This window comes from Anomaloglossus baeobatrachus, chromosome 4 (assembly GCF_048569485.1).
Source record: "Anomaloglossus baeobatrachus isolate aAnoBae1 chromosome 4, aAnoBae1.hap1, whole genome shotgun sequence".
NCBI classification, from domain to species: Eukaryota; Metazoa; Chordata; class Amphibia; order Anura; family Aromobatidae; genus Anomaloglossus; species Anomaloglossus baeobatrachus.
In genome coordinates, this window is record NC_134356.1 from 3096036 (window position 1) to 3120583 (window position 24548).

General features: G+C 54.5%; 1 protein-coding gene across 1 annotated transcript in view; it reads left to right on the forward strand.

Annotated features, from left to right (window-relative positions):
• LOC142301384 (solute carrier organic anion transporter family member 1B3-like) overlaps positions 1 to 24548 on the forward strand; it is an 88241-nt gene that overhangs the window by 45683 nt on the left and 18010 nt on the right. Inside the window, exons 6-7 of the mRNA XM_075342376.1 lie at positions 17843 to 17989; positions 23799 to 23897. Of these exons, the coding sequence (XP_075198491.1) occupies positions 17843 to 17989; positions 23799 to 23897 (246 nt within the window). The remainder of the gene's footprint in view (positions 1 to 17842; positions 17990 to 23798; positions 23898 to 24548) is intronic.

Consider the following 24548-nt stretch of genomic DNA (forward strand, 5'->3'; position numbering starts at 1 on the left):
CAGAAGCCTGGTGCGATCAGTCTCTTGAGCAGACTCCTCAGATTCTGTATCCATATAGGATCAGAAGCCTGGTGCCCTCAGTCTCTGGAGCAGACTCCTCAGATTCTATATCCATGTAGGATTAGAGGTCTGGTGCCCTCACAGTCTCTAGATCAGACTCCTCAGATTCTTTATCCATGTAGGATCAGAAGCCTGGTGCCATCAGTCTCTTGAGCAGACTCCTCAGAGGTCTGGTGCCCTCACAGTCTCTAGATCAGACTCCTCAGATTCTGTATCCATGTAGGATCAGAGGCCTGGTACTATCAGTCTCTTGAGCAGACTCCTCAGATTCTGCATCCATATAGGATTAGAGGTCTGCTGCCCTCAGTCTCTGGAGCAGACTTCTCAGATTCTGTATCCATGTAGGATTAGAGGTCTGGTGCCCTCACAGTCTCTGGAGCAGACTCCTCAGATTCTGTATCCATGTAGGATCAGAAGCCTGGTGCCATCAGTCTCTGGTGCAGACTCCTCAGATTCTGTATCCATGTAGGATCAGAAGCCTGGTGCCATCAGTCTCTTGAGCAGACTCCTCAGAGGTCTGATGCCCTCACAGTCTCTTGAGCAGACTCCTCAGATTCTGTATCCATATAGGATTAGAGGTCTTGTGCCCTCAGTCTCTGGAGCAGACTCCTCAGATTCTGTATCCATGTAGGATTAAAGGTCTGGTGCCCTCCAGTCTCTGGAGCAGACTCCTCAGATTGTGTATCCATGTAGGATTAGTGGTCTGGTGCCCTCACCGTCTCTAGAGCAGATTCCTCAGATTCTGTATCCATGTAGGATTAGAGGTCTGGTGCCCTCACTGTCTCTGGAGCAGATTCTTCAGATTCTGTATCCATGTAGGATCAGAGGCCTGTGCCCTCAGTCTCTGGAGCAGACTCCTCAGATCCTTTATCCATGTAGGATTAGAAGTCTGGTGCCCTCACAGTCTCTAGATCAGACTCCTCAGATTCTGTATCCATGTAGGATCAGAGGCCTGGTACTATCAGTCTCTGGAGCAGACTCCTCAGATTCTGTATCCATGTAGGATTAGAGGTCTGGTGCCCTCACGGTCTCTGGAGCAGACTTCTCAGATTCTGTATCCATGTAGGATTAGAGGTCTGGTGCCCTCACAGTCTCTGGAGCAGACTCCTCAGATTCTGTATCCATGTAGGAACAGAGGCCTGGTGCCCTCACTATCTCTGGAGCAGACTCCTCAGATTCTGTATCCATGTAAGATCAGAGATCTGGTGCCCTCACTGTCTATGGAGCAGACTCGTCAGATTCTGTATCCATGTAGGATCAAAGATCTGGTGCCCACACTGTCTCTGGAGCAGACTCCTCAGATCCTTTATCCATGTAGGATCAGAGGCCTGTGCCCTCAGTCTCTGGAGCAGACTCCTCAGATCCTTTATCCATGTAGGATTAGAGGTCTGGTGCCATCAGTCTCTTGATCAGACTCTTCAGATTCTTTATCCATGTAAGATCAGAGGCCTGGTGCCATCACAGTCTCTGGAGCAGATCTCCATGTAGGATTAGAGGTCTAGTGCCCTCAGTCTCTGGAGCAGACCCCTCAGATTCTGTATCCATGTAGGATCAGAGGCCTGGTGCCCTCAAACTCTGGAGCAGACTCCTCAGATTCTGTATCCATGTAGGATTAAAGGCCTGGTGTCCTCACTGTCTCTGGAGCAGACCCCTCAGATTCTGTATCCAAGCAGGATCAGAGGTCTGGTGCCCTTACTGTCTCTGGAGCAGATTCCTCAGATTCTGTATCCATGTAGGATCAGAGGCCTGTGCCCTCACAGTCTCTGGAGCAGACTCCTCAGATTCTGTATCCATGTTGGATCAGAAGCCTGGTGCGATCAGTCTCTTGAGCAGACTCCTCAGATTCTGTATCCATATAGGATCAGAAGCCTGGTGCCCTCAGTCTCTGGAGCAGACTCCTCAGATTCTATATCCATGTAGGATTAGAGGTCTGGTGCCCTCACAGTCTCTAGATCAGACTCCTCAGATTCTTTATCCATGTAGGATCAGAAGCCTGGTGCCATCAGTCTCTTGAGCAGACTCCTCAGAGGTCTGGTGCCCTCACAGTCTCTAGATCAGACTCCTCAGATTCTGTATCCATGTAGGATCAGAGGCCTGGTACTATCAGTCTCTTGAGCAGACTCCTCAGATTCTGCATCCATATAGGATTAGAGGTCTGCTGCCCTCAGTCTCTGGAGCAGACTTCTCAGATTCTGTATCCATGTAGGATTAGAGGTCTGGTGCCCTCACAGTCTCTGGAGCAGACTCCTCAGATTCTGTATCCATGTAGGATCAGAAGCCTGGTGCCATCAGTCTCTGGTGCAGACTCCTCAGATTCTGTATCCATGTAGGATCAGAAGCCTGGTGCCATCAGTCTCTTGAGCAGACTCCTCAGAGGTCTGATGCCCTCACAGTCTCTTGAGCAGACTCCTCAGATTCTGTATCCATATAGGATTAGAGGTCTTGTGCCCTCAGTCTCTGGAGCAGACTCCTCAGATTCTGTATCCATGTAGGATTAAAGGTCTGGTGCCCTCCAGTCTCTGGAGCAGACTCCTCAGATTGTGTATCCATGTAGGATTAGTGGTCTGGTGCCCTCACCGTCTCTAGAGCAGATTCCTCAGATTCTGTATCCATGTAGGATTAGAGGTCTGGTGCCCTCACTGTCTCTGGAGCAGATTCTTCAGATTCTGTATCCATGTAGGATCAGAGGCCTGTGCCCTCAGTCTCTGGAGCAGACTCCTCAGATCCTTTATCCATGTAGGATTAGAAGTCTGGTGCCCTCACAGTCTCTAGATCAGACTCCTCAGATTCTGTATCCATGTAGGATCAGAGGCCTGGTACTATCAGTCTCTGGAGCAGACTCCTCAGATTCTGTATCCATGTAGGATTAGAGGTCTGGTGCCCTCACGGTCTCTGGAGCAGACTTCTCAGATTCTGTATCCATGTAGGATTAGAGGTCTGGTGCCCTCACAGTCTCTGGAGCAGACTCCTCAGATTCTGTATCCATGTAGGATCAGAAGCCTGGTGCCATCAGTCTCTGGAGCAGACTCCTCAGATTCTGTATCCATGTAAGATCAGAGGCCTGGTGCCATCACAGTCTCTGGAGCAGACTCCTCAGATTCTGTATCCATGTAGGATCAAAGATCTGGTGCCCACACTGTCTCTGGAGCAGACTCCTCAGATCCTTTATCCATGTAGGATCAGAGGCCTGTGCCCTCAGTCTCTGGAGCAGACTTCTCAGATCCTTTATCCATGTAGGATTAGATGTCTGGTGCCATCAGTCTCTTGATCAGACTCTTCAGATTCTTTATCCATGTAGGATCAGAGGCCTGGTGCCCTCCAGTCTCTGGAGCAGACCCCACAGATTCTGTATCCATGTAGGATTAGAGGTCTGGTGCCCTCAGTCTCTGGAGCAGACTTCTCAGATTCTGTATCCATGTAGGATTAGAGGTCTGGTGCCATCAGTCTCTTGATCAGACTCTTCAGATTCTTTATCCATGTAGGATCAGAGGCCTGGTGCCCTCCAGTCTCTGGAGCAGACCCCACAGATTCTGTATCCATGTAGGATTAGAGGTCTGGTGCCCTCAAGTCTCTGGAGCAGACTTCTCAGATTCTGTATCCATGTAGGATTAGAGGTCTGGTGCCATCAGTCTCTTGATCAGACTCTTCAAATTCTTTATCCATGTAAGATCAGAGGCCTGGTGCCATCACAGTCTCTGGAGCAGACTCCTCAGATTCTGTATCCATATAGGATCAGAGGCCTGGTGCCCTCACTATCTCTGGAGCAGACTCCTCAGATTCTGTATCCATGTAAGATCAGAGATCTGGTGCCCTCACTGTCTATGGAGCAGACTCGTCAGATTCTGTATCCATGTAGGATCAAAGATCTGGTGCCCACACTGTCTCTGGAGCAGACTCCTCAGATCCTTTATCCATGTAGGATCAGAGGCCTGTGCCCTCAGTCTCTGGAGCAGACTCCTCAGATCCTTTATCCATGTAGGATTAGAGGTCTGGTGCCATCAGTCTCTGGAGCAGACTCCTCAGATTCTTTATCCATGTAAGATCAGAGGCCTGGTGCCATCACAGTCTCTGGAGCAGATCTCCATGTAGGATTAGAGGTCTAGTGCCCTCAGTCTCTGGAGCAGACCCCTCAGATTCTGTATCCATGTAAGATCAGAGATCTGGTGCCCTCACTGTCTATGGAGCAGACTCGTCAGATTCTGTATCCATGTAGGATCAAAGATCTGGTGCCCACACTGTCTCTGGAGCAGATTCTTCAGATTCTGTATCCATGTAGGATCAGAGGCCTGTGCCCTCAGTCTCTGGAGCAGACTCCTCAGATCCTTTATCCATGTAGGATTAGAGGTCTGGTGCGATCAGTCTCTTGATCAGACTCTTCAGATTCTTTATCCATGTAAGATCAGAGGCCTGGTGCCATCACAGTCTCTGGAGCAGACTCCTCAGATTCTGTATCCATATAGGATCAGAGGCCTGGTGCCCTCACTATCTCTGGAGCAGACTCCTCAGATTCTGTATCCATGTAAGATCAGAGATCTGGTGCCCTCACTGTCTATGGAGCAGACTCCTCAGATTCTGTATCCATGTAGGATCAGAGGCCTGGTACTATCAGTCTCTTGAGCAGTCTCCTCAGATTCTGTATCCATATAGGATTAGAGGTCTTGTGCCCTCGTCTCTGGAGCAGACTCCTCAGATTCTGTATCCATGTAGGATTAGAGGTCTGGTGCCCTCACAATCTCTGGAGAAGACTTCTCAGATTCTGTATCAATGTAGGATTAGAGGTCTGGTGCCCTCAGTCTCTGGAGCAGACCCCTCAGATTCTGTATCCATGTAGGATCAGAGGCTGGTGCCCTCCAGTCTCTGGAGCAGACCCCTCAGATTCTGTATCCATGTAGGATTAGAAGTCTGGTGCCCTCACAGTCTCTGGAGCAGACTCCTCAGATTCTGTATCCATGTAGGATTAGAGGTCTTGTGCCCTCAGTCTCTGGAGCAGACCCCTCAGATTCTGTATCCATGTAGGATTAGAGGTCTGGTGCCCTCACAGTCTCTGGAGCAGACTCCTCAGATTCTGTATCCATGTAGGATCAGAGGCCTGTGCCCTCAGTCTCTGGAGCAGACTCCTCAGATTCTGTATTCATGTAGGATCAGAGGTCTGGTGCCCTCAGTCTCTGGAGCAGACTCCTCAGATTCTGTATCCATGTAGGATTAGAGGTCTGGTGCCCTCACAGTCTCTGGAGCAGACTCCTCAGATTCTGTATTCATGTAGGATCAGAGGTCTGGTGCCGTCACAGTCTCTGGAGCAGACTCCTCAGATTCTGTATTCATGTAGGATCAGAGGTCTGGTGCCCTCACTGTCTCTGGAGCAGACTCCTCAGATTCTGTATTCATGTAGGATCAGAAGCCTGGTGCCCTCACCATCTCTGGAGCACACTCCTCAGATTTTGTAGTGAATCATAAATCCTCCTGACAGGTCGAATCCTGTATGAACAGAGTTAAATATTGTAATGAATTTGTATTTCCAGACCCGTCGACGATTCTGTGATCTGGTTACCTTTTAATATGACAACTTTTATGTTGTTTATGTTGTGTCCGGAAGCACAAAAATGTTTGGCCACAGGTAAATTAATTTTTTTTGTCTGTAACTGTGTGGCGGTGAGATCTCATTCTTGCTCTCAATCTCTGCCCTGTTTCTCCAACAATAGGACATATAGTGCACAGGATTAAGTACACCACATTGGAGGAGGAACATGTGAATGTCCCAGGAATCTTATAGTCCTCCTGTGTTAGGGATCTGTATCCAGTCTTTGGTCTCTACATGAGCGCAGGGATTGCAGCTCTTTATATTGCAAGGATAAGGTTCCTCTTGGTGTGTCTGAGTGCATTTGTTAGGGCCAGGTGGACGGGCAGACCCAGGAGGTGGATCCACTGGGCTGAACACCTCACCGAGGGCAAGGTGCCTGGTAGCCGGAGCACTACAGGTAGCAGGACAGTCCGTTCAGAGGAGTGTAGAAGTCCCTGGGACCACGGAGTCACTGAAGGTAGTCCGGGTGACGGAGCTCAGGTTCAGAGGCCGAGATGACGTCAGGCAGAGTCCGGAACCGACGGAGCGAGAAGACGAGTCACCACAGGGATCGGAGATGGTATGAACTTGACGGGATGGCAGACCGTCACCGTTCGGGGTTCAGGTATCCTCAGAACCGGTTGGCGAGGCAGGAGCGGCTCTAGGAGAGAGATAGGTAAGTATACCACAAAACACAAGGAGACCTGACTCCTAGCTTAGCAAAACACGAAGAACAGGCCCCGCCCACTTGGAAAGGATCTCCCTATATACCCTGTACCTGACTCTTCAATATCCTGTTGGAGGACACTGGCCCTTTAAGGGAGGGTCAATGACCATGCGCGCGCCCTAATGCGCATGCGCGAGGCCCGGGTGCCAGAAGCCAGAGCAGGGAGCGGTGAACAGGAGGCAGGAGAGCCGGGCTGGAGCAGAGTTGCCGACGGGCGCCGGGAGCGGGGACCAGGCTGCCTGGGGACCGCAGGTGATGGGGCATGGAGGCTGTGGAGCGGGGGATGCCTGGCAGAGGAGCCGGGAAGCGAGGCAGGGGAGCCGGGGAGCGTCGCAGGGGAGCCGGGAAGCGAGACAGGGGAGCCGGAGAGAGTGGCCAGGGAGCCGGAGAGAGTGGCCGGGGAGCCGGGGAGCGTGGCAGGGGAGCCGGGAAGCGAGGCAGGGGAGCCGGAGAGCGTGGCCGGGGAGCTGGGGAGCGTGACAGCATTGAGCTTCGGATCATGATGCTCCTTAAATTAGTAAGTTGTCTGTATCATAGCAATGGAGGATCTTTGAATATTGTTTTTAACCGGTTATCCTTGTGTAGAATGTGGTGAAGTTTCTTGGCCGTTCTCAGTACCTTAAGCTGTGGGTTGTAGGTGTCCTCCAGAGGTACACGATTATTGTCCTCTTTTTGTTTGTATTGAAGCAATTCACTTTTAGGGGTCCTTGTGGCTCTAATGATCTGGTCATCTATGAAGGTGGGTGTGAGGTAAATCCGGAGATATGACGATAAATCATGATATTCAAGTTATGTCAGGAAGCCCTCTCCTGGTGTCACCCCCCCTTTCCTTCACACAACTTGTTTAGCAACCCATCCCATGGCCATCTCCTGTGATATGGAAATTAGGTGATGTGGGAACAAAGGACACAGGATGACTCCCTGCCGTCACCCTGTAACAAGAGTTGTATCTCATTATAAGGCTCTGGAACTAGCCAGACAGAACGACTCCAGTAAAAAATGGTTCATATCTCGCAAGCCATATTTCCGATAAATACGGCAACCATAAAAATGGTGTTTTCGCATGCGGACGATGCTGGCACACCTTTTTTATGGGAGCGGGAGCTTGGGAAATACCCCAGGCGTGATATCAGCCAATGTGGAACTAGTAGACAAGTCATGAAACCTCTCATTCTGTAGCTAAATTCATAACTGTCACAATGAGAGCATTGGCGTCCGCCTACGACGCTCCCAGGCCAAGTTATGGCCATATTCCATGTTGTGGATTTTGTCCATAACTCCAGCCAGGGGTGGAGCAGTGCTCCCTCTGAGGTCACGAAGGTAGGAGGGGACCTGGATTTGCCCAGGTTGATAACCCTACTTCGGCCATTTTCCAGTGTTCTTTCGCTGGGGGTCACGTGTAGGAAACATCTGTGGGAGTTCCTGGAAACCTGGTCTACAGCGCCCCCCTGTGGCCAGACGCACAAGGTAACTGATTGAATTGCATACCTGTTTGTAAACCATGCTTTATCTGTAACTGTACTCTGACATATGTATATTCTGTAGATTCCCTATTGTATATATTGTAGTTTCTAGTGTGCTTTAGGCTGATTAAATTATATAATTAATCTTGGGCTGTTCTGTTATCTCGATCTTGAATCCCACGTCTGTGTGTTCGGCTAATAGTTACCGTGAAGCGGTTGGTGGCAGCGAGTTTGTGCCAAGGATTATTGTGGGGAGGCCAGTGAGATTCGGGGAGATTTTATATATTCCGCCCGCGGAGGTCGGGGGAATATATACCCTACTCTCACCGGGGACCCTTCAATAATCGGCATAAGTAGTATAGCGGCCTCCTTGCTTATTGTCGGGCAATTCCATAATTGGCCTGACTATAAGAGGGGCGCTAGAGAGCGCGTCACGTGCTCTGTCTGTCGGTCGGGAGGTATAAAGGAGGGGTGACCCCCACTTGTTACCCCCCGATTGTGACGTACTGGTAGCCAGCGCGGGGGATTTCTGAGTGACCCCCCCCGGTGGTTTGTGACATATTGGTGGCAAGCGGTGGGATCGAGATAATAGTGTGTGTGAGTGTGAGACCCATACTCCCAGACACTAAAGACTGCCTGCAGCAGCTGTGGCTGCTGGGGTCTTCAGACTAGCTCAACACTAGAGTGTCAGAGTGCAGATACTGTAAGGTGGGTGGAGGCATCAGGTGTCAGTTCTGTGTCAGTGACCAAAGTCTGCAAGAATGGCTGAGAGCACCAGGAGCAAAGCCAAAGGAATGGCCGATGCTCAGGCCAGAGACGATGAGGAGGTTGTCCACGAGACCTCCAAGAGCCCGACGCCAGAGAACAGCTCTGCAGAGGACATCGCACAACCTGGCACTGCTGGACAAAATGAGGAGGAGCTCACCCAAGGGTCCTCAACGAGCCAGATGCCAGCCCTCCGCTCTGCAATGGACAGTGAAGCACCAGGCTCCGCAGCGGGCCGCAGATCACCACGTGCCATTCCACCAAGCCTGGGAGGCTCGGATAGCCTTCTTCAAATGGCTATGGCCCTTCTCCAGGCTGGAGACCAGGAGGGCTACAAGGAACTCCTGGCAGAGCGCAGGGCAGAGCGGCAGGCAGCGCGTGACGCTGAGGCTGCGGAGCGGCAAGCAGTGCGTGAGGCTGCGGAGCGGCAGGCAGCACGTGAAGAGCGACAGCAACAGGCCGAGCGTGACTACCAGCTGCAGCTAGCTCAGCTCCGGCCCTCATCAGCCACACGTGACCTTCAAGACACCAAACTCCCAAAGGTCCGTGTTGAGGACTTTCCCGTGCTGGAGAAGGATGGAGACTTGGACTCTTTCTTGACTGCTTTTGAACGGACTTGCTTGCAGCACCATCTGGACAAGGACCAGTGGGCCAAATACCTGACCCCCCGTTTAAGGGGTAAGGCCCTGGATATCCTTGGGGACTTGCCTGCTGAGGCAGATCAGGGCTACGACACCATCAAGCGGGCCCTGATCCAACAGTACAACCTCACCCCAGAGTCCTACCGCAAGAAGTTCCGGAGCCTACAGAAGGGACCAAAGGACTCCTGGGCTGACCACAGGCGGGCACTTGCCCGAGCTGCCGACCACTGGACCCAAGGCCTGCAGCTTTCCACCGGACCGGAGATCCTGGACTTGTTCATCACGGAGCAACTCTTGTGGAACTGCCCTGAGGATCTCCGCCAGTTCATCCGAGACCAGAAGCCAAAGGGGTCCACGGCTACAGCTGCCCTGGCCGATGACTACACCAACAATCGGGCTCCTGAAGCCAGGAGAGCAGCCACCAGCAGCACCTGGAGAGGGGGTAAGATGAATTCTGCGACTGCCCCACCTGCCCCTAGACTGCAGGGGGTGTCCCCCTCAACTCCCCTCTCCAGGCCCGTGGCAGAACCAAGACGGTGCCACCAGTGCAACCTACCTGGACACTTCAAGGCCATGTGCCCTCAGCGTCCCAAGGCCCCGGCTCCGTCCCCGTCCCAAGGGCCGCCCAAGGTGTATTGTGTGGGTGGGGGTGGTGGTAGGTCCCTGGACAGCTTCCAACCTGTCACCGTCGGCCGGTCTGTGACCATAGGACTGCGAGACAGCGCCTCGGAGGTGACTCTGGTGCGGCCTGAGATGGTGTCCCCCCAAGACTTGATCCCTGGAAAAACCCTCGCTGTCTCCGGGATTGGAGGCATTGACCCGGCGCTGCCTGTTGCTGACATTTATGTGGACTGGGGCGCAGGGCGAGGGGTGAGGGAGGTGGGGGTAACTGATCGGATCCCCGCAAACGTGCTACTTGGGACAGATTTGGGGCAGATAACCTCCCAGTTTGGGCCCCCACCAAGGGCTGAACCTTCAGCCAGTACGGACATGACTCCTGACAATGTTAATGTGTTATCTATGAATGATGTGAGAGAGGGGGGAGTGAACTCTGATATTTCTGCTTGCACAGACACCATAGACACACACACAGCTGCAGCTGTGACAGGGGAGGGGGTCAGAGAAAGGTGTGACAATGCCTCTACAAGTAATCAGCCTGTGAGCTGGGATCTGTTGCCCTCTGCAGGGATAAGCAGAGAGCAGGGTGCTGCAGGGGGAGGACCAGTGTGTGGGGTGGGGGCTACCACAGCAAATGTGGGGTCCCCAGAGATTTCACAGCGGGGTTCTGTTGCTGCAGGAGGGGAACAGGCAGGTGAGATTGGGGCCGGTCCAGGAGCGGAAGTGCTCCCAGGTAAGATCTCGGTGCATGGTTCCCCCACAACCGGGGTGTCAGGAAGCCAGGTAGGTCTGCCTGAACCGGCGACTTGGTCAGGAACGGAGGAGGAGCAGGCACGACCCACGGTCGCAGCGGCTGTGGCCGCTGTCACCCGCAGTGGGAGTGCTGGAAGCCAAGGGGCCTCCCGGAGGTCCGATAGCTCTTCCCCTTCTGACCAAGTGGCAGCCGAGTCAGGTGGAGGCCAGGACACAGGTCCCAGGGTACTGACCGAAGATGTGACAGTCTCGTCGATTCTGGCCACATCTAGTCAGGGGTTTCAGGCAGCGTTAGAAGCTGACGACAGCCTGAAAGCTCTTAAGGAGCAGGCGGCCCAGCCTCCCTCGGACTCGGACCCGGAGCGAGTGGTCTGGGACCAAGGACGGCTGTACCGGGCCACGGTCCAGCAGGGTTCACCGGAGGCGTGGCCCAGGGACCGACAGTTGGTGGTACCCTATCCGTTCCGGACGGAGTTGTTGCGGATCGCACATGAGATTCCGATGGCCGGACACCTAGGGATCGCTAAGACCAAGGCCAGGTTAAACCAGCATTTCTACTGGCCAAAAATGGGGGCCGATGTGGCTGCCTACTGCCGTTCGTGTGAAACCTGTCAGAGAGTGGGGAAGGCGGGGCCACGCCCCAAAGCCCCACTGGTATCTCTGCCCATCATCGATGAGCCTTTCAGGAGGGTGGCTGTGGATCTGGTCGGCCCGCTGGCCATCCCCAGCAGCTCCGGGAAACGCTTCATACTGACGGTAGTGGACTATGCCACCCGGTACCCAGAAGCAGTGGCCTTGTCGTCCATTCGGGCTGACAAGGTGGCCACCGCATTGCTGGAGATTTTCTCCCGAGTGGGTTTTCCCCAGGAAATGCTCACTGACCGGGGGACCCAATTCATGTCCCAGCTGATGGAGGCCCTCTGTAAGCAAGTCCAGGTGCGACATCTGGTGGCCAGCCCGTACCATCCACAGACTAATGGCCTGTGCGAGCGGTTCAATGGCACCTTAAAGCAGATGCTTAAGATGTTGGTCGACTCCCATGGGCGTGACTGGGAGCGGTATCTCCCACACCTGTTATTTGCTTACCGGGAGGTTCCACAGGCCTCAACAGGATTCTCACCGTTTGAGCTCCTGTACGGGCGACGTGTGCGGGGCCCCCTGGCTCTGGTGAAAGAGGCTTGGGAAGGGGATTTGGCCACCCCTGGAGTGTCGGTTCTCGAGTATGTCATGCGCTTCCGGGACAAAATGCAGGCCTTGACGCAACTGGTACACGACAATATGGCTCAAGCCCAGGCCGATCAGAAGCGTTGGTACGACCAGAACGCTTGTGAGAGGACCTACCAAGTGGGTCAAAAGGTGTGGGTACTGGTCCCCGTACCACAGGACAAGCTTCAGGCAGCCTGGGAAGGCCCATACCTCGTGTACCAGCAGCTCAACCCTGTGACGTACCTGGTCACCCTGGACCCTGCCCGTGGAAGGCGGAAGCCCTTCCATGTGAACATGATGAAGGCACATCATGAGCGGGAGGCATGTGCGCTCCCCGTGTGCAACCTGCCCGAGGAGGGAGAAGCGGAAACCCTCTTGGATATGCTAGCCCAGGTTAGGGCAGGCGGATCCATTGAGGATGTGGAGGTTGGCCACCAGCTCTTGGAGGACCAACGGTCCCAGCTGTGGGCCACCCTACACCCCTTCCGGGGGTTGTTTACCAACCAGCCCGGAAGGACTGACTTGGCTGTCCATCACGTGGACACTGGGGATCATCCCCCGATCCGGCGTTCAGCATATCGGGTCTCCCTGGAGGTGCAGCAACACATGCGCCAGGAGATTGACGAGATGCTGAAGCTGGGGGTGATCCAGGCATCCAACAGCGCTTGGGCCTCGCCTGTAGTCCTCGTCCCTAAGAAGGACCGAACCACTCGGTTCTGCGTGGACTACAGGGGGCTCAATGCTGTCACGGTCGCCGATGCGTACCCAATGCCACGCATCGATGACCTGCTCGATCAGTTGGCCGGGGCTCAGTACCTGACCATCATGGACCTGAGCCGGGGATATTGGCAGATCCCCCTGACTCGCAAGGCCAGGGAACGCTCTGCCTTTATTACCCCATTTGGACTGTACGAGTCCACGGTGATGCCATTCGGGATGAGGAATGCCCCTGCCACTTTCCAGCGGATGGTCAACACCCTGCTCAAGGGACTTGAAGGGTACGCGGCCGCGTACCTAGATGACATTGCCGTCTTCAGTCCCACCTGGGAGGACCACCTAGAGCATCTAGCACAGGTGCTCAGGCGGATCCACCGGGCAGGTTTGACCATCAAGCCGGGAAAGTGTCAGCTGGCCATGAGCGAGGTCCAGTACCTCGGTCACCGGGTAGGCGGGAGAACACTGAAGCCCGAGCCTGAGAAAGTGGAAGCCATCGCATCCTGGCCCACCCCCAGGACCAAGAAGCAGGTGATGTCCTTCTTGGGGACCGCTGGGTACTATAGGAGGTTTGTTCCATGCTATAGTAGCCTGGCAAAGCCCCTGACGGACCTCACCAAGAAGAAGCTGCCCTCTGCAGTCGATTGGACAATGGACTGCGAGACAGCCTTCCGGGCCCTAAAGGACGCCCTGTCCAGCCCGCCCGTGCTACAGGCAGCCGACTTCACGCGGCCGTTTGTAGTACAGACCGACGCCAGTGACTTCGGCCTCGGTGCGGTGCTCAGCCAGGTGGACTCTGCGAGCCAAGAGCACCCAGTCTTGTACCTGAGCAGGAAGCTGTTACCGAGGGAAGTGGCCTATTCCACAATGGAGAAGGAGTGCCTGGCCATAGTGTGGGCCCTGCAGCGTCTGCAACCCTATCTATACGGGCGCCACTTCATCGTGGAGACGGACCACAACCCCCTCAGCTGGTTGCACACCGTCTCTGGGACGAATGGGCGACTGTTGCGATGGAGCCTTGCGCTCCAGCAATACAACTTCACCATTCGCCACAAAAGGGGCCGTGACCACGGTAACGCAGACGGGCTGTCCCGACAAGGAGAGGTCGCGGACGGGCGCACGGGGGAACACCGGAGTGTGCTGCCCCCTAGCGCCCTCAAAAGGGGGGAGGTGTGAGGTAAATCCGGAGATATGACGATAAATCATGATATTCAAGTTATGTCAGGAAGCTTTCTCCTGGTGTCACCCCCCCTTTCCTTCACACAACTTGTTTAGCAACCCATCCCATGGCCATCTCCTGTGATATGGAAATTAGGTGATGTGGGAACAAAGGACACAGGATGACTCCCTGCCGTCACCCTGTAACAAGAGTTGTATCTCATTATAAGGCTCTGGAACTAGCCAGACAGAACGACTCCAGTAAAAAATGGTTCATATCTCGCAAGCCATATTTCCGATAAATACGGCAACCATAAAAATGGTGTTTTCGCATGCGGACGATGCTGGCACACCTTTTTTATGGGAGCGGGAGCTTGGGAAATGCCCCAGGCGTGATATCAGCCAATGGGGAACTAGTAGACAAGTCATGAAACCTCTCATTCTGTAGCTAAATTCATAACTGTCACAATGAGAGCATTGGCGTCCGCCTACGACGCTCCCAGGCCAAGTTATGGCCATATTCCATGTTGTGGATTTTGTCCATAACTCCAGCCAGGGGTGGAGCAGTGCTCCCTCTGAGGTCACTAAGGTAGGAGGGGACCTGGATTTGCCCAGGTTGATAACCCTACTTCGGCCATTTTCCAGGGTTCTTTCGCTGGGGGTCACGTGTAGGAAACATCTGTGGGAGTTCCTGGAAACCTGGTCTACAGCGCCCCCCTGTGGCCAGACGCACAAGGTAACTGATTGAATTGCATACCTGTTGTAAACCATGCTTTGTCTGTAACTGTACTCTGACATATGTATATTCTGTAGATTCCCTATTGTATATATTGTAGTTTCTAGTGTGCTTTAGGCTGATTAAATTATATAATTAATCTTGGGCTGTTCTGTTATCTCGATCTTGAATCCCACGTCTGTGTGTTCGGCTAATAGTTACCGTAAATCGGTTGGTGGCAGCGAATTGTGCCAAGGATTATTGTGGGGAGGCCAGTGAGATTCGGGGAGATTTTATATATTCCGCCCGCGGAGGTCGGGGGAATATATACCTTACTCTCACCGGGGACCCTTCAATAATCGGCATAAGTAGTATAGCGGCCTCCTTGCTTATTGTCGGGCAATTCCATAATTGGCCTGACTATAAGAGGGGCGCTAGAGAGCGCGTCACGTGCTCTGTCTGTCGGTCGGGAGGTATAAAGGAGGGGTGACCCCCACTTGTTACCCCCCGATTGTGACGTACTGGTAGCCAGCGCGGGGGATTTCTGAGTGACCCCCCCGGTGGTTTGTGACAGTGGGGTGGTAGCCTTGGCTTAGAAATGTCTTGTTAAGATGGGTTAAGTGTTCATCCCTCTGTCTGTTGGGCTAGAACAGATACGATTATATCGGAGGGCCTGGCTGTAGACAATGGACTTTTTAATGTGTTTGGGGTGAAAACTGTCCCATCTGAGGTATGTGGGACGGTCAATAGGCTTCCGATGCACCGAGGTCTGGATTGAGCCATTTTGAATTTTTATGGTGGTATCCAGGAAGTTGATTTCTGTTTTTGAGTGGTCCAAAGTCAAGTTTATGGTAGGGTGAAATGTTTTTGTCGTTGTGATACCTTTTAATGGCTAACTGAGAGCAATCAATCATTTTTCAACTGGCTAACACGGTACCAAAACATTTTTCTTTTAACTGCAGTCCTATGTAACACCACAGATGACACAGTGATATCTCTGAGTACAGATAATGTAGTAGATGTCTCCTGCAGTCCTATGTAACACCACAGATAACACAGTGATATCTCTGAGTACAGATAATGTAGTAGATGTCACCTGCAGTCCTATGTAACACCACAGATAACACAGTGATATCTCTGAGTACAGATAATGTAGTAGATGTCTCCTGCAGTCCTATGTAACACCACAGATGACACAGTGATATCTCTGAGTACAGATAATGTAGTAGATGTCTCCTGCAGTCCTATGTAACACCACAGATGACACAGTGATATCTCTGAGTACAGATAATGTAGTAGATGTCACCTGCAGTCCTATGTAACACCACAGATAACACAGTGATATCTCTGAGTACAGATAATGTAGTAGATGTCACCTGCAGTCCTATGTAACACCACAGATAACACAGTGATATCTCTGAGTACAGATAATGTAGTAGCTGTCTCCTGCAGTCCTATGTAACACCACAGATAACACAGTGATATCTCTGAGCACAGATAATGTAGTAGATGTCACCGGCAGTCCTATGTAACACCACAGATAACACAGTGATATCTCTGAGTACAGATAATGTAGTAGATGTCACCTGCAGTCCTATGTAACACCACAGATAACACAGTGATATCTCTGAGTACAGATAATGTAGTAGATGTCACCTGCAGTCCTATGTAACACCACAGATAACACAGTGATATCTCTGAGCACAGATAATGTAGTAGATGTCACTTGCAGTCCCATGTAACACCACAGATAACACAGTAATTTCTCTGAGTACAGATAATGTAGTAGATGTCACCTGCAGTCCTATGTAACACCACAGATAACACAGTGATATCTCTGAGTACAGATAATGTAGTAGATGTCTCCTGCAGTCCTATGTAACACCACAGATAACACAGTAATTTCTCTGAGTACAGATAATGTAGTAGATGTCTCCTGCAGTCCTATGTAACACCACAGATAACACAGTGATATCTCTGAGTACAGATAATGTAGTAGATGTCACCTGCAGTCCTATGTAACACCACAGATAACAGTGATATCTCTGAGTACAGATAATGTAGTAGATGTCACCTGCAGTCCTATGTAACACCACAGATAACACAGTGATATCTCTGAGTACAGATAATGTAGTAGATGTCACCGGCAGTCCCATGTAACACCACAGATAACACAGTGATATCTCTGAGTACAGATAATGTAGTAGATGTCACCTGCAGTCCTATGTAACACCACAGATAACACAGTGATATCTCTGAGTACAGATAATGAAGCAGATGTCCCCTGCAGTCCTATGTAACACCACAGATAACACAGTGATATCTCTGAGTACAGATAATGTAGTAGCTGTCACCTGCAGTCCTATGTAACACCACAGATAACACAGTGATATCTCTGAGTACAGATAATGTAGTAGATGTCACCTGCAGTCCTATGTAACACCACAGATAACACAGTGATATCTCTGAGTACAGATAATGTAGTAGCTGTCACCTGCAGTCCTATGTAACACCACAGGTAACACAGTGATATCTCTGAGTACAGATAATGTAGTGGAGGTCACCTGCAGTCCTATGTAACACCACAGGTAACACAGTGATATCTCTGAGTACAGATAATGTAGTAGATGTCACCGGCAGTCCTATGTAACACCACAGATAACACAGTGATATCTCTGAGCACAGATAATGTAGTAGATGTCACCTGCAGTCCTATGTAACACCACAGGTAACACAGTGATATCTCTGAGTACAGATAATGTAGTGGAGGTCACCTGCAGTCCTATGTAACACCACAGATAACACAGTGATATCTCTGAGTACAGATAATGTAGTGGAGGTCACCTGCAGTCCTATGTAACACCACAGATAACACAGTGATATCTCTGAGTACAGATAATGTAGTGGAGGTCACCTGCAGTCCTATGTAACACCACAGATAACACAGTGATATCTCTCTGAGTACAGATAATGTAGTAGATGTCACCTGCAGTCCTATGTAACACCACAGATAACACAGGGATATCTCTGAGTACAGATAATGTAGTAGATGTCACCTGCAGTCCTATGTAACACCACAGATAACACAGTGATATCTCTGAGTACAGATAATGTAGTAGATGTCACCGGCAGTCCTATGTAACACCACAGATAACACAGTGATATCTCTGAGCACAGATAATGTAGTAGATGTCCCCTGCAGTCCTATGTAACACCACAGATAACACAGTGATATCTCTGAGTACAGATAATGTAGTAGATGTCACCGGCAGTCCTATGTAACACCACAGATAACACAGTGATATCTCTGAGTACAGATAATGTAGTAGATGTCACCGGCAGTCCTATGTAACACCACAGATAACACAGTGATATCTCTGAGTACAGATAATGTAGTAGCTGTCACCTGCAGTCCTATGTAACACCACAGATAACAACTCAGCTGTGCTGCATCTGTATTTTTAGGGTGCGTGAAGGAGACAAGCTCGTACATGTGGGTTTACGTATTGGTGGGGAATTTGCTGCGAGGAATCGGAGAGACTCCTATTGCTCCTCTGGGAATTTCCTATATTGATGACTTTGCTGGGACAGAAAACACGCCGCTGTATATAGGTAATATCAGAATTACTCAACTCTGGTAAGAAGCCCCCTGCTCAGCTGATGTTCTGGGGTCGCCCCCTGCTCAGCTGAGGTTCTGGGGTCGCCCCCTGCTCAGCTGATGTTCTGGGGTCGCCCCCTGCTCAGCTGATGTTCTGGGGTCGCCCCCCGCTCAGCTGATGTTCTGGGGTCGCCCCCTCCTCAGCTGATGTTCTGGGGTCGCCCCCTGCTCAGCTGATGTTCTGGGGTCGCCCCCCGCTCAGCTGATGTTCTGGGGTCGCCTCCTGCTCAGCTGATGTTCTGGGGTCGCCCCCTGCTCAGCTGATGTTCTGGGGTCGCCCCCTGCTCAGCTGATGTTCTGGGGTCGCCCCCTGCTCAGCTGATGTTCTGGGGTCGCCCCCTGCTCAGCTGATGTTCTGGGGTCGCCCCCTGCTCAGCTGATGTTCTGGGGTCGCCCCCTGCTCAGCTGATGTTCTGGGGTCGCCCCCTGCTCAGCTGATGTTCTGGGGTCGCCTCCTGCTCAGCTGATGTTCTGGGGTCGCCCCCTGCTCAGCTGATATTCTGGGGTCGCCCCCTGCTCAGCTGATGTTCTGGGGTCGCCCCCTGCTCAGCTGATGTTCTGGGGTCGCCCCTGCTCAGCTGATATTCTGGGGTCGCCCCCTGCTCAGCTGATGTTCTGGGGTCGCCCCCTGCTCAGCTGATGTTCTGGGGTCGCCCCTGCTCAGCTGATGTTCTGGGGTCGTCCCCTGCTCAGCTGATGTTCTGGGGTCGCCCCCTGCTCAGCTGATGTTCTGGGGTCGCCCCCTGCTCAGCTGATGTTCTGGGGTCGCCTCCTGCTCAGCTGAGGTTCTGGGGTCGCCCCCTCCTCAGCTGATGTTCTGGGGTCGCCCCCTCCTCAGCTGATGTTCTGGGGTCGCCCCCTGCTCAGCTGATGTTCTGGGGTCGCCCCCTGCTCAGCTGATGTTCTGGGGTCGCCCCCTGCTCAGCTGATGCTCTGGGGTCGCCCCCTGCTCAGCTGATGTTCTGGGGTCGCCCCCTGCTCAGCTGATGTTCTGGGGTCGCCCCCTGCTCAGCTGAGGTTCTGGGGTCGCCCCCTGCTCAGTTGATGTTCTGGGGTCGCCCCCTGCTCAGCTGATGTTCTGGGGACGCCCCCGCTCAGCTGATGTTCTGGGGTCGCCCCCTGCTCAGCTGATGTTCTGGGGTCGCCCCCTGCTCAGCTGAGGTTCTGGGGTCGCCCCCTGCTCAGCTGATGTTCTGGGGTCGCCCCCTGCTCAGCTGATGTTCTGGGGTCGCCCCTTGCTCAGCTGATGTTCTGGGGTCGCCCCCTGCTCAGCTGATGTTCTGGGATCGCCCCCTGCTCAGCTGATGTTCTGGGGTCGCCCCCTCCTCAGCTGATGTTCTGGGGTCGCCCCCTCCTCAGCTGATGTTCTGGGGTCGCCCCTTGCTCAGCTGATGCTCTGGGGTCGCCCCCTCCTCAGCTGATGTTCTGGGGTCGCCTCCTGCTCAGCTGAGGTTCTGGGGTCGCCCCCTCCTCAGCTGATGTTCTGGGGTCGCCCCCTCCTCAGCTGATGTTCTGGGGTCGCCCCCTGCTCAGCTGATGTTCTGGGGTCGCCCCCTGCTCAGCTGATGTTCTGGGGTCGCCCCCTGCTCAGCTGATGCTCTGGGGTCGCCCCCTGCTCAGCTGATGTTCTGGGGTCGCCCCCTGCTCAGCTGATGTTCTGGGGTCGCCCCCTGCTCAGCTGAGGTTCTGGGGTCGCCCCCTGCTCAGTTGATGTTCTGGGGTCGCCCCCTGCTCAGCTGATGTTCTGGGGACGCCCCCGCTCAGCTGATGTTCTGGGGTCGCCCCCTGCTCAGCTGATGTTCTGGGGTCGCCCCCTGCTCAGCTGAGGTTCTGGGGTCGCCCCCTGCTCAGCTGATGTTCTGGGGTCGCCCCCTGCTCAGCTGATGTTCTGGGGTCGCCCCTTGCTCAGCTGATGTTCTGGGGTCGCCCCCTGCTCAGCTGATGTTCTGGGATCGCCCCCTGCTCAGCTGATGTTCTGGGGTCGCCCCCTCCTCAGCTGATGTTCTGGGGTCGCCCCCTCCTCAGCTGATGTTCTGGGGTCGCCCCTTGCTCAGCTGATATTCTTGGGTCGCCCCCTCCTCAGCTGATGTTCTGGGATCGCCCCCTGCTCAGCTGATGTTCTGGGGTCGCCTCCTGCTCAGCTGATGTTCTGGGGTCGCCCCCTGCTCAGCTGATGCTCTGGGGTCGCCCCCTGCTCAGCTGATGTTCTGGGGTCGCCCCCTGCTCAGCTGATGTTCTGGGGTCGCCCCCTGCTCAGCTGAGGTTCTGGGGTCGCCCCCTGCTCAGCTGAGGTTCTGGGGTCGCCCCCTGCTCAGCTGATGTTCTGGGGTCGCCCCCTGCTCAGCTGAGGTTCTGGGGTCGCCCCCTGCTCAGCTGATGTTCTGGGGTCGCCCCCTGCTCAGCTGATGTTCTGGGGACGCCCCCGCTCAGCTGATGTTCTGGGGTCGCCCCCTGCTCAGCTGATGTTCTGGGGTCGCCCCCTGCTCAGCTGATGTTCTGGGGTCGCCCCCTGCTCAGCTGATGTTCTGGGGTCGCCCCCTGCTCAGCTGATGTTCTGGGGTCACCTCCTGCTCAGCTGATGTTCTGGGGTCGCCCCCTGCTCAGCTGATGCTCTGGGGTCGCCCTCTGCTCAGCTGATGTTCTGGGGTCGCCCCCTGCTCAGCTGATGCTCTGGGGTCGCCCTCTGCTCAGCTGATGTTCTGGGGTCGCCCCCTGCTCAGCTGATGTTCTGGGGTCGCCCCCTGCTCAGCTGATGTTCTGGGACGCCCCCTGCTCAGCTGATGTTCTGGGGTCGCCCTCTGCTCAGCTGATGTTCTGGGGTCGCCCCCTGCTCAGCTGATGTTCTGGGGTCGCCTCCTGCTCAGCTGATGTTCTGGGGTCGCCCCCTGCTCAGCTGATGCTCTGGGGTCGCCCTCTGCTCAGCTGATGTTCTGGGGTCGCCCCCTGCTCAGCTGATGTTCTGGGGTCGCCCCCTGCTCAGCTGATGTTCTGGGGTCGCCCCCTGCTCAGCTGATGTTCTGGGGTCGCCCCCTGCTCAGCTGATATTCTGGGGTCGCCCCCTGCTCAGCTGATGTTCTGGGGTCGCCCCCTGCTCAGCTGATGTTCTGGGGTCGCCCCCTGCTCAGCTGATGTTCTGGGGTCGCCCCCTGCTCAGCTGATGTTCTGGGGTCGCCCCCTGCTCAGCTGATGTTCTGGGGTCGCCTCCTGCTCAGCTGATGTTCTGGGGTCGCCCCCTGCTCAGCTGATGTTCTGGGGTCGCCCCCTGCTCAGCTGATGTTCTGGGGTCGCCCCCTGCTCAGCTGATGTTCTGGGGTCGCCCCCTGCTCAGCTGATGTTCTGGGGTCGCCCCCTGCTCAGCTGATGTTCTGGGGTCGCCCCCTGCTCAGCTGATGTTCTGGGGTCGCCCCCTGCTCAGCTGATGTTCTGGGGTCGCCCCTGCTCAGCTGATGTTCTGGGGTCGTCCCCTGATCAGCTGATGTTCTGGGGTCGCCCCCTGCTCAGCTCATGTTCTGGGGTCGCCCCCTGCTCAGCTGATGTTCTGGGGTCGCCTCCTGCTCAGCTGAGGTTCTGGGGTCGCCCCCTCCTCAGCTGATGTTCTGGGGTCGCCCCCTCCTCAGCTGATGTTCTGGGGTCGCCCCCTGCTCAGCTGATGTTCTGGGGTCGCCCCCTGCTCAGCTGATGTTCTGGGGTCGCCCCCTGCTCAGCTGATGCTCTGGGGTCGCCCCCTGCTCAGCTGATGTTCTGGGGTCGCCCCCTGCTCAGCTGAGGTTCTGGGGTCGCCCCCTGCTCAGCTGATGTTCTGGGGTCGCCCCCTGCTCAGCTGATGTTCTGGGGACGCCCCCGCTCAGCTGATGTTCTGGGGTCGCCCCCTGCTCAGCTGATGTTCTGGGGTCGCCCCCTGCTCAGCTGAGGTTCTGGGGTCGCCCCCTGCTCAGCTGATGTTCTGGGGACGCCCCCGCTCAGCTGATGTTCTGGGGTCGCCCCCTGCTCAGCTGATGTTCTGGGGTCGCCCCCTGCTCAGCTGATGTTCTGGGGTCGCCCCCTGCTCAGCTGATGTTCTGGGGTCGCCCCCTGCTCAGCTGATGTTCTGGGGTCGCCCCCTGCTCAGCTGATGTTCTGGGGTCGCCCCCTGCTCAGCTGAGGTTCTGGGGTCGCCCCCTGCTCAGCTGATGTTCTGGGGTCGCCCCCTGCTCAGCTGATGTTCTGGGGACGCCCCCGCTCAGCTGATGTTCTGGGGTCGCCCCCTGCTCAGCTGAGGTTCTGGGGTCGCCCCCTGCTCAGCTGATGTTCTGGGGTCACCCCCTGCTCAGCTGATGTTCTGGGGACGCCCCCGCTCAGCTGATGTTCTGGGGTCGCCCCCTGCTCAGCTGATGTTCTGGGGTCGCCCCCTGCTCAGCTGAGGTTCTGGGGTCGCCCTCTGCTCAGCTGATGTTCTGGGGTCACCCCCTGCTCAGCTGATGTTCTGGGGACGCCCCCGCTCAGCTGATGTTCTGGGGTCGCCCCCTGCTCAGCTGATGTTCTGGGGTCGCCCCCTGCTCAGCTGATGTTCTGGGGTCGCCCCCTGCTCAGCTGATGCTCTGGGGTCGCCCCCTGCTCAGCTGATGTTCTGGGGTCGCCCCCTGCTCAGCTGATGTTCTGGGGTCGCCCCCTGCTCAGCTGATGCTCTGGGGTCGCCCTCTGCTCAGCTGATGTTCTGGGGTCGCCCTCTGCTCAGCTGATGTTCTGGGGTCGCCCCCTGCTCAGCTGATGTTCTGGGGTCGCCCCCTGCTCAGCTGATGTTCTGGGGACGCCCCCTGCTCAGCTGATGTTCTGGGGACGCCCCCTGCTCAGCTGATGTCCTGGGGTCGCCCCCTGCTCAGCTGATGCTCTGGGGTCGCCCCCTGCTCAGCTGATATTCTGGGGTCGCCCCCTGCTCAGCTGATGTTCTGGGGTCGCCCCCTGCTCAGCTGATGCTCTGGGGTCGCCCCCTGCTCAGCTGATGCTCTGGGGTCGCCCCCGCTCAGCTGATGTTCTGGGGTCGCCCCCGCTCAGCTGATGTTCTGGGGTCGCCCCCCGCTCAGCTGATGTTCTGGGGTCGCCCCCCGCTCAGCTGATGTTCTGGGGTCGCCTCCTGCTCAGCTGATGTTCTGGGGTCGCCCCCTGCTCAGCTGATGTTCTGGGGTCGCCCTCTGCTCAGCTGATGTTCTGGGGTCGCCCCCGCTCAGCTGATGTTCTGGGGTCGCCCCCTGCTCAGCTGATGTTCTGGGGTCGCCCCCTGCTCAGCTGATGTTCTGGGGTCGCCCCCTGCTCAGCTGATGTTCTGGGGTCACCTCCTGCTCAGCTGATGTTCTGGGGTCGCCCCCTGCTCAGCTGATGTTCTGGGGTCGCCCCCGCTCAGCTGATGTTCTGGGGTCGCCCCCGCTCAGCTGATGTTCTGGGGTCGCCCCCGCTCAGCTGATGTTCTGGGGTCGCCCCCTGCTCAGCTGATGTTCTGGGGTCGCCCCCTGCTCAGCTGATGTTCTGGGGTCGCCCCCTGCTCAGCTGATGTTCTGGGGTCGCCCCCTGCTCAGCTGATATTCTGGGGTCACCTCCTGCTCAGCTGATGTTCTGGGGTCGCCCCCTGCTCAGCTGATGTTCTGGGGTCGCCCCCGCTCAGCTGATGCTCTGGGGTCGCCCCTGCTTGGCTAGTCCTGTAGAGGTGGGGTGTGAGATGAGACCTGTCATGTGTGCTCATCCCCTATGGTGATTATGGTGCATTAACCCTCTCCGCTCTTCTCCCCACAGCTTGCCTGCACACTATTTCCATGTTTGGCCCGATGGCCGGCTTCATGCTCAGCTCGTTATTCGCCAAGCTTTACGTTGATATTGGCTTTGTGGATCTGGGTAAGTTTATATTTGTTTCATGTGACTAGATCATTGATGAGGATGTAACGGATCTCTGGGCCCCGGCCCTCACAGAAATCATAAATATTGTCATTATCCATTATAGCTACAATTGTCCAGTGTGATAACACAGCAGTCAGTGACCCCGAGTACTGATCATACACATTATATATACACTGGTCTTTCCCCAATTTCTCAATGAACATAATATTTCCCATCAGAACTAAATAAATTAAACTTGCTTTCATCACTAAAATGAACTGTGGACACTGCTCCTCTGTCCACACAACATGCTCCTCACCAAAGGGGAGTCTCGCCTTGTGATTGTGCTAATGAGAGGTTTGGTCACTGCAGAGCGGGCTTTCAGTCTAAATGCTCTTACACGTCGTGACACTGTATGATGAGACAGATCTTACCCTGTCAATGCTGAACTGCTGAGCAATTCCAGCTGCAGTGTGGAAATGATTACCCACGGAGATTCTCCGCATTATCCTATCCTCTTTATGGAGATTCTCCACATTATCCTGTCCTCTCTTGCATTTGTCCTTTGAAGGCGACCAGCCTTCTTGGGGGACTTGAAAGAGTTTATTTGTGATGTTGTAAAGATGCAATTTTCTCAAAAATCACAGACTTGGAACGACCAACTTCTCT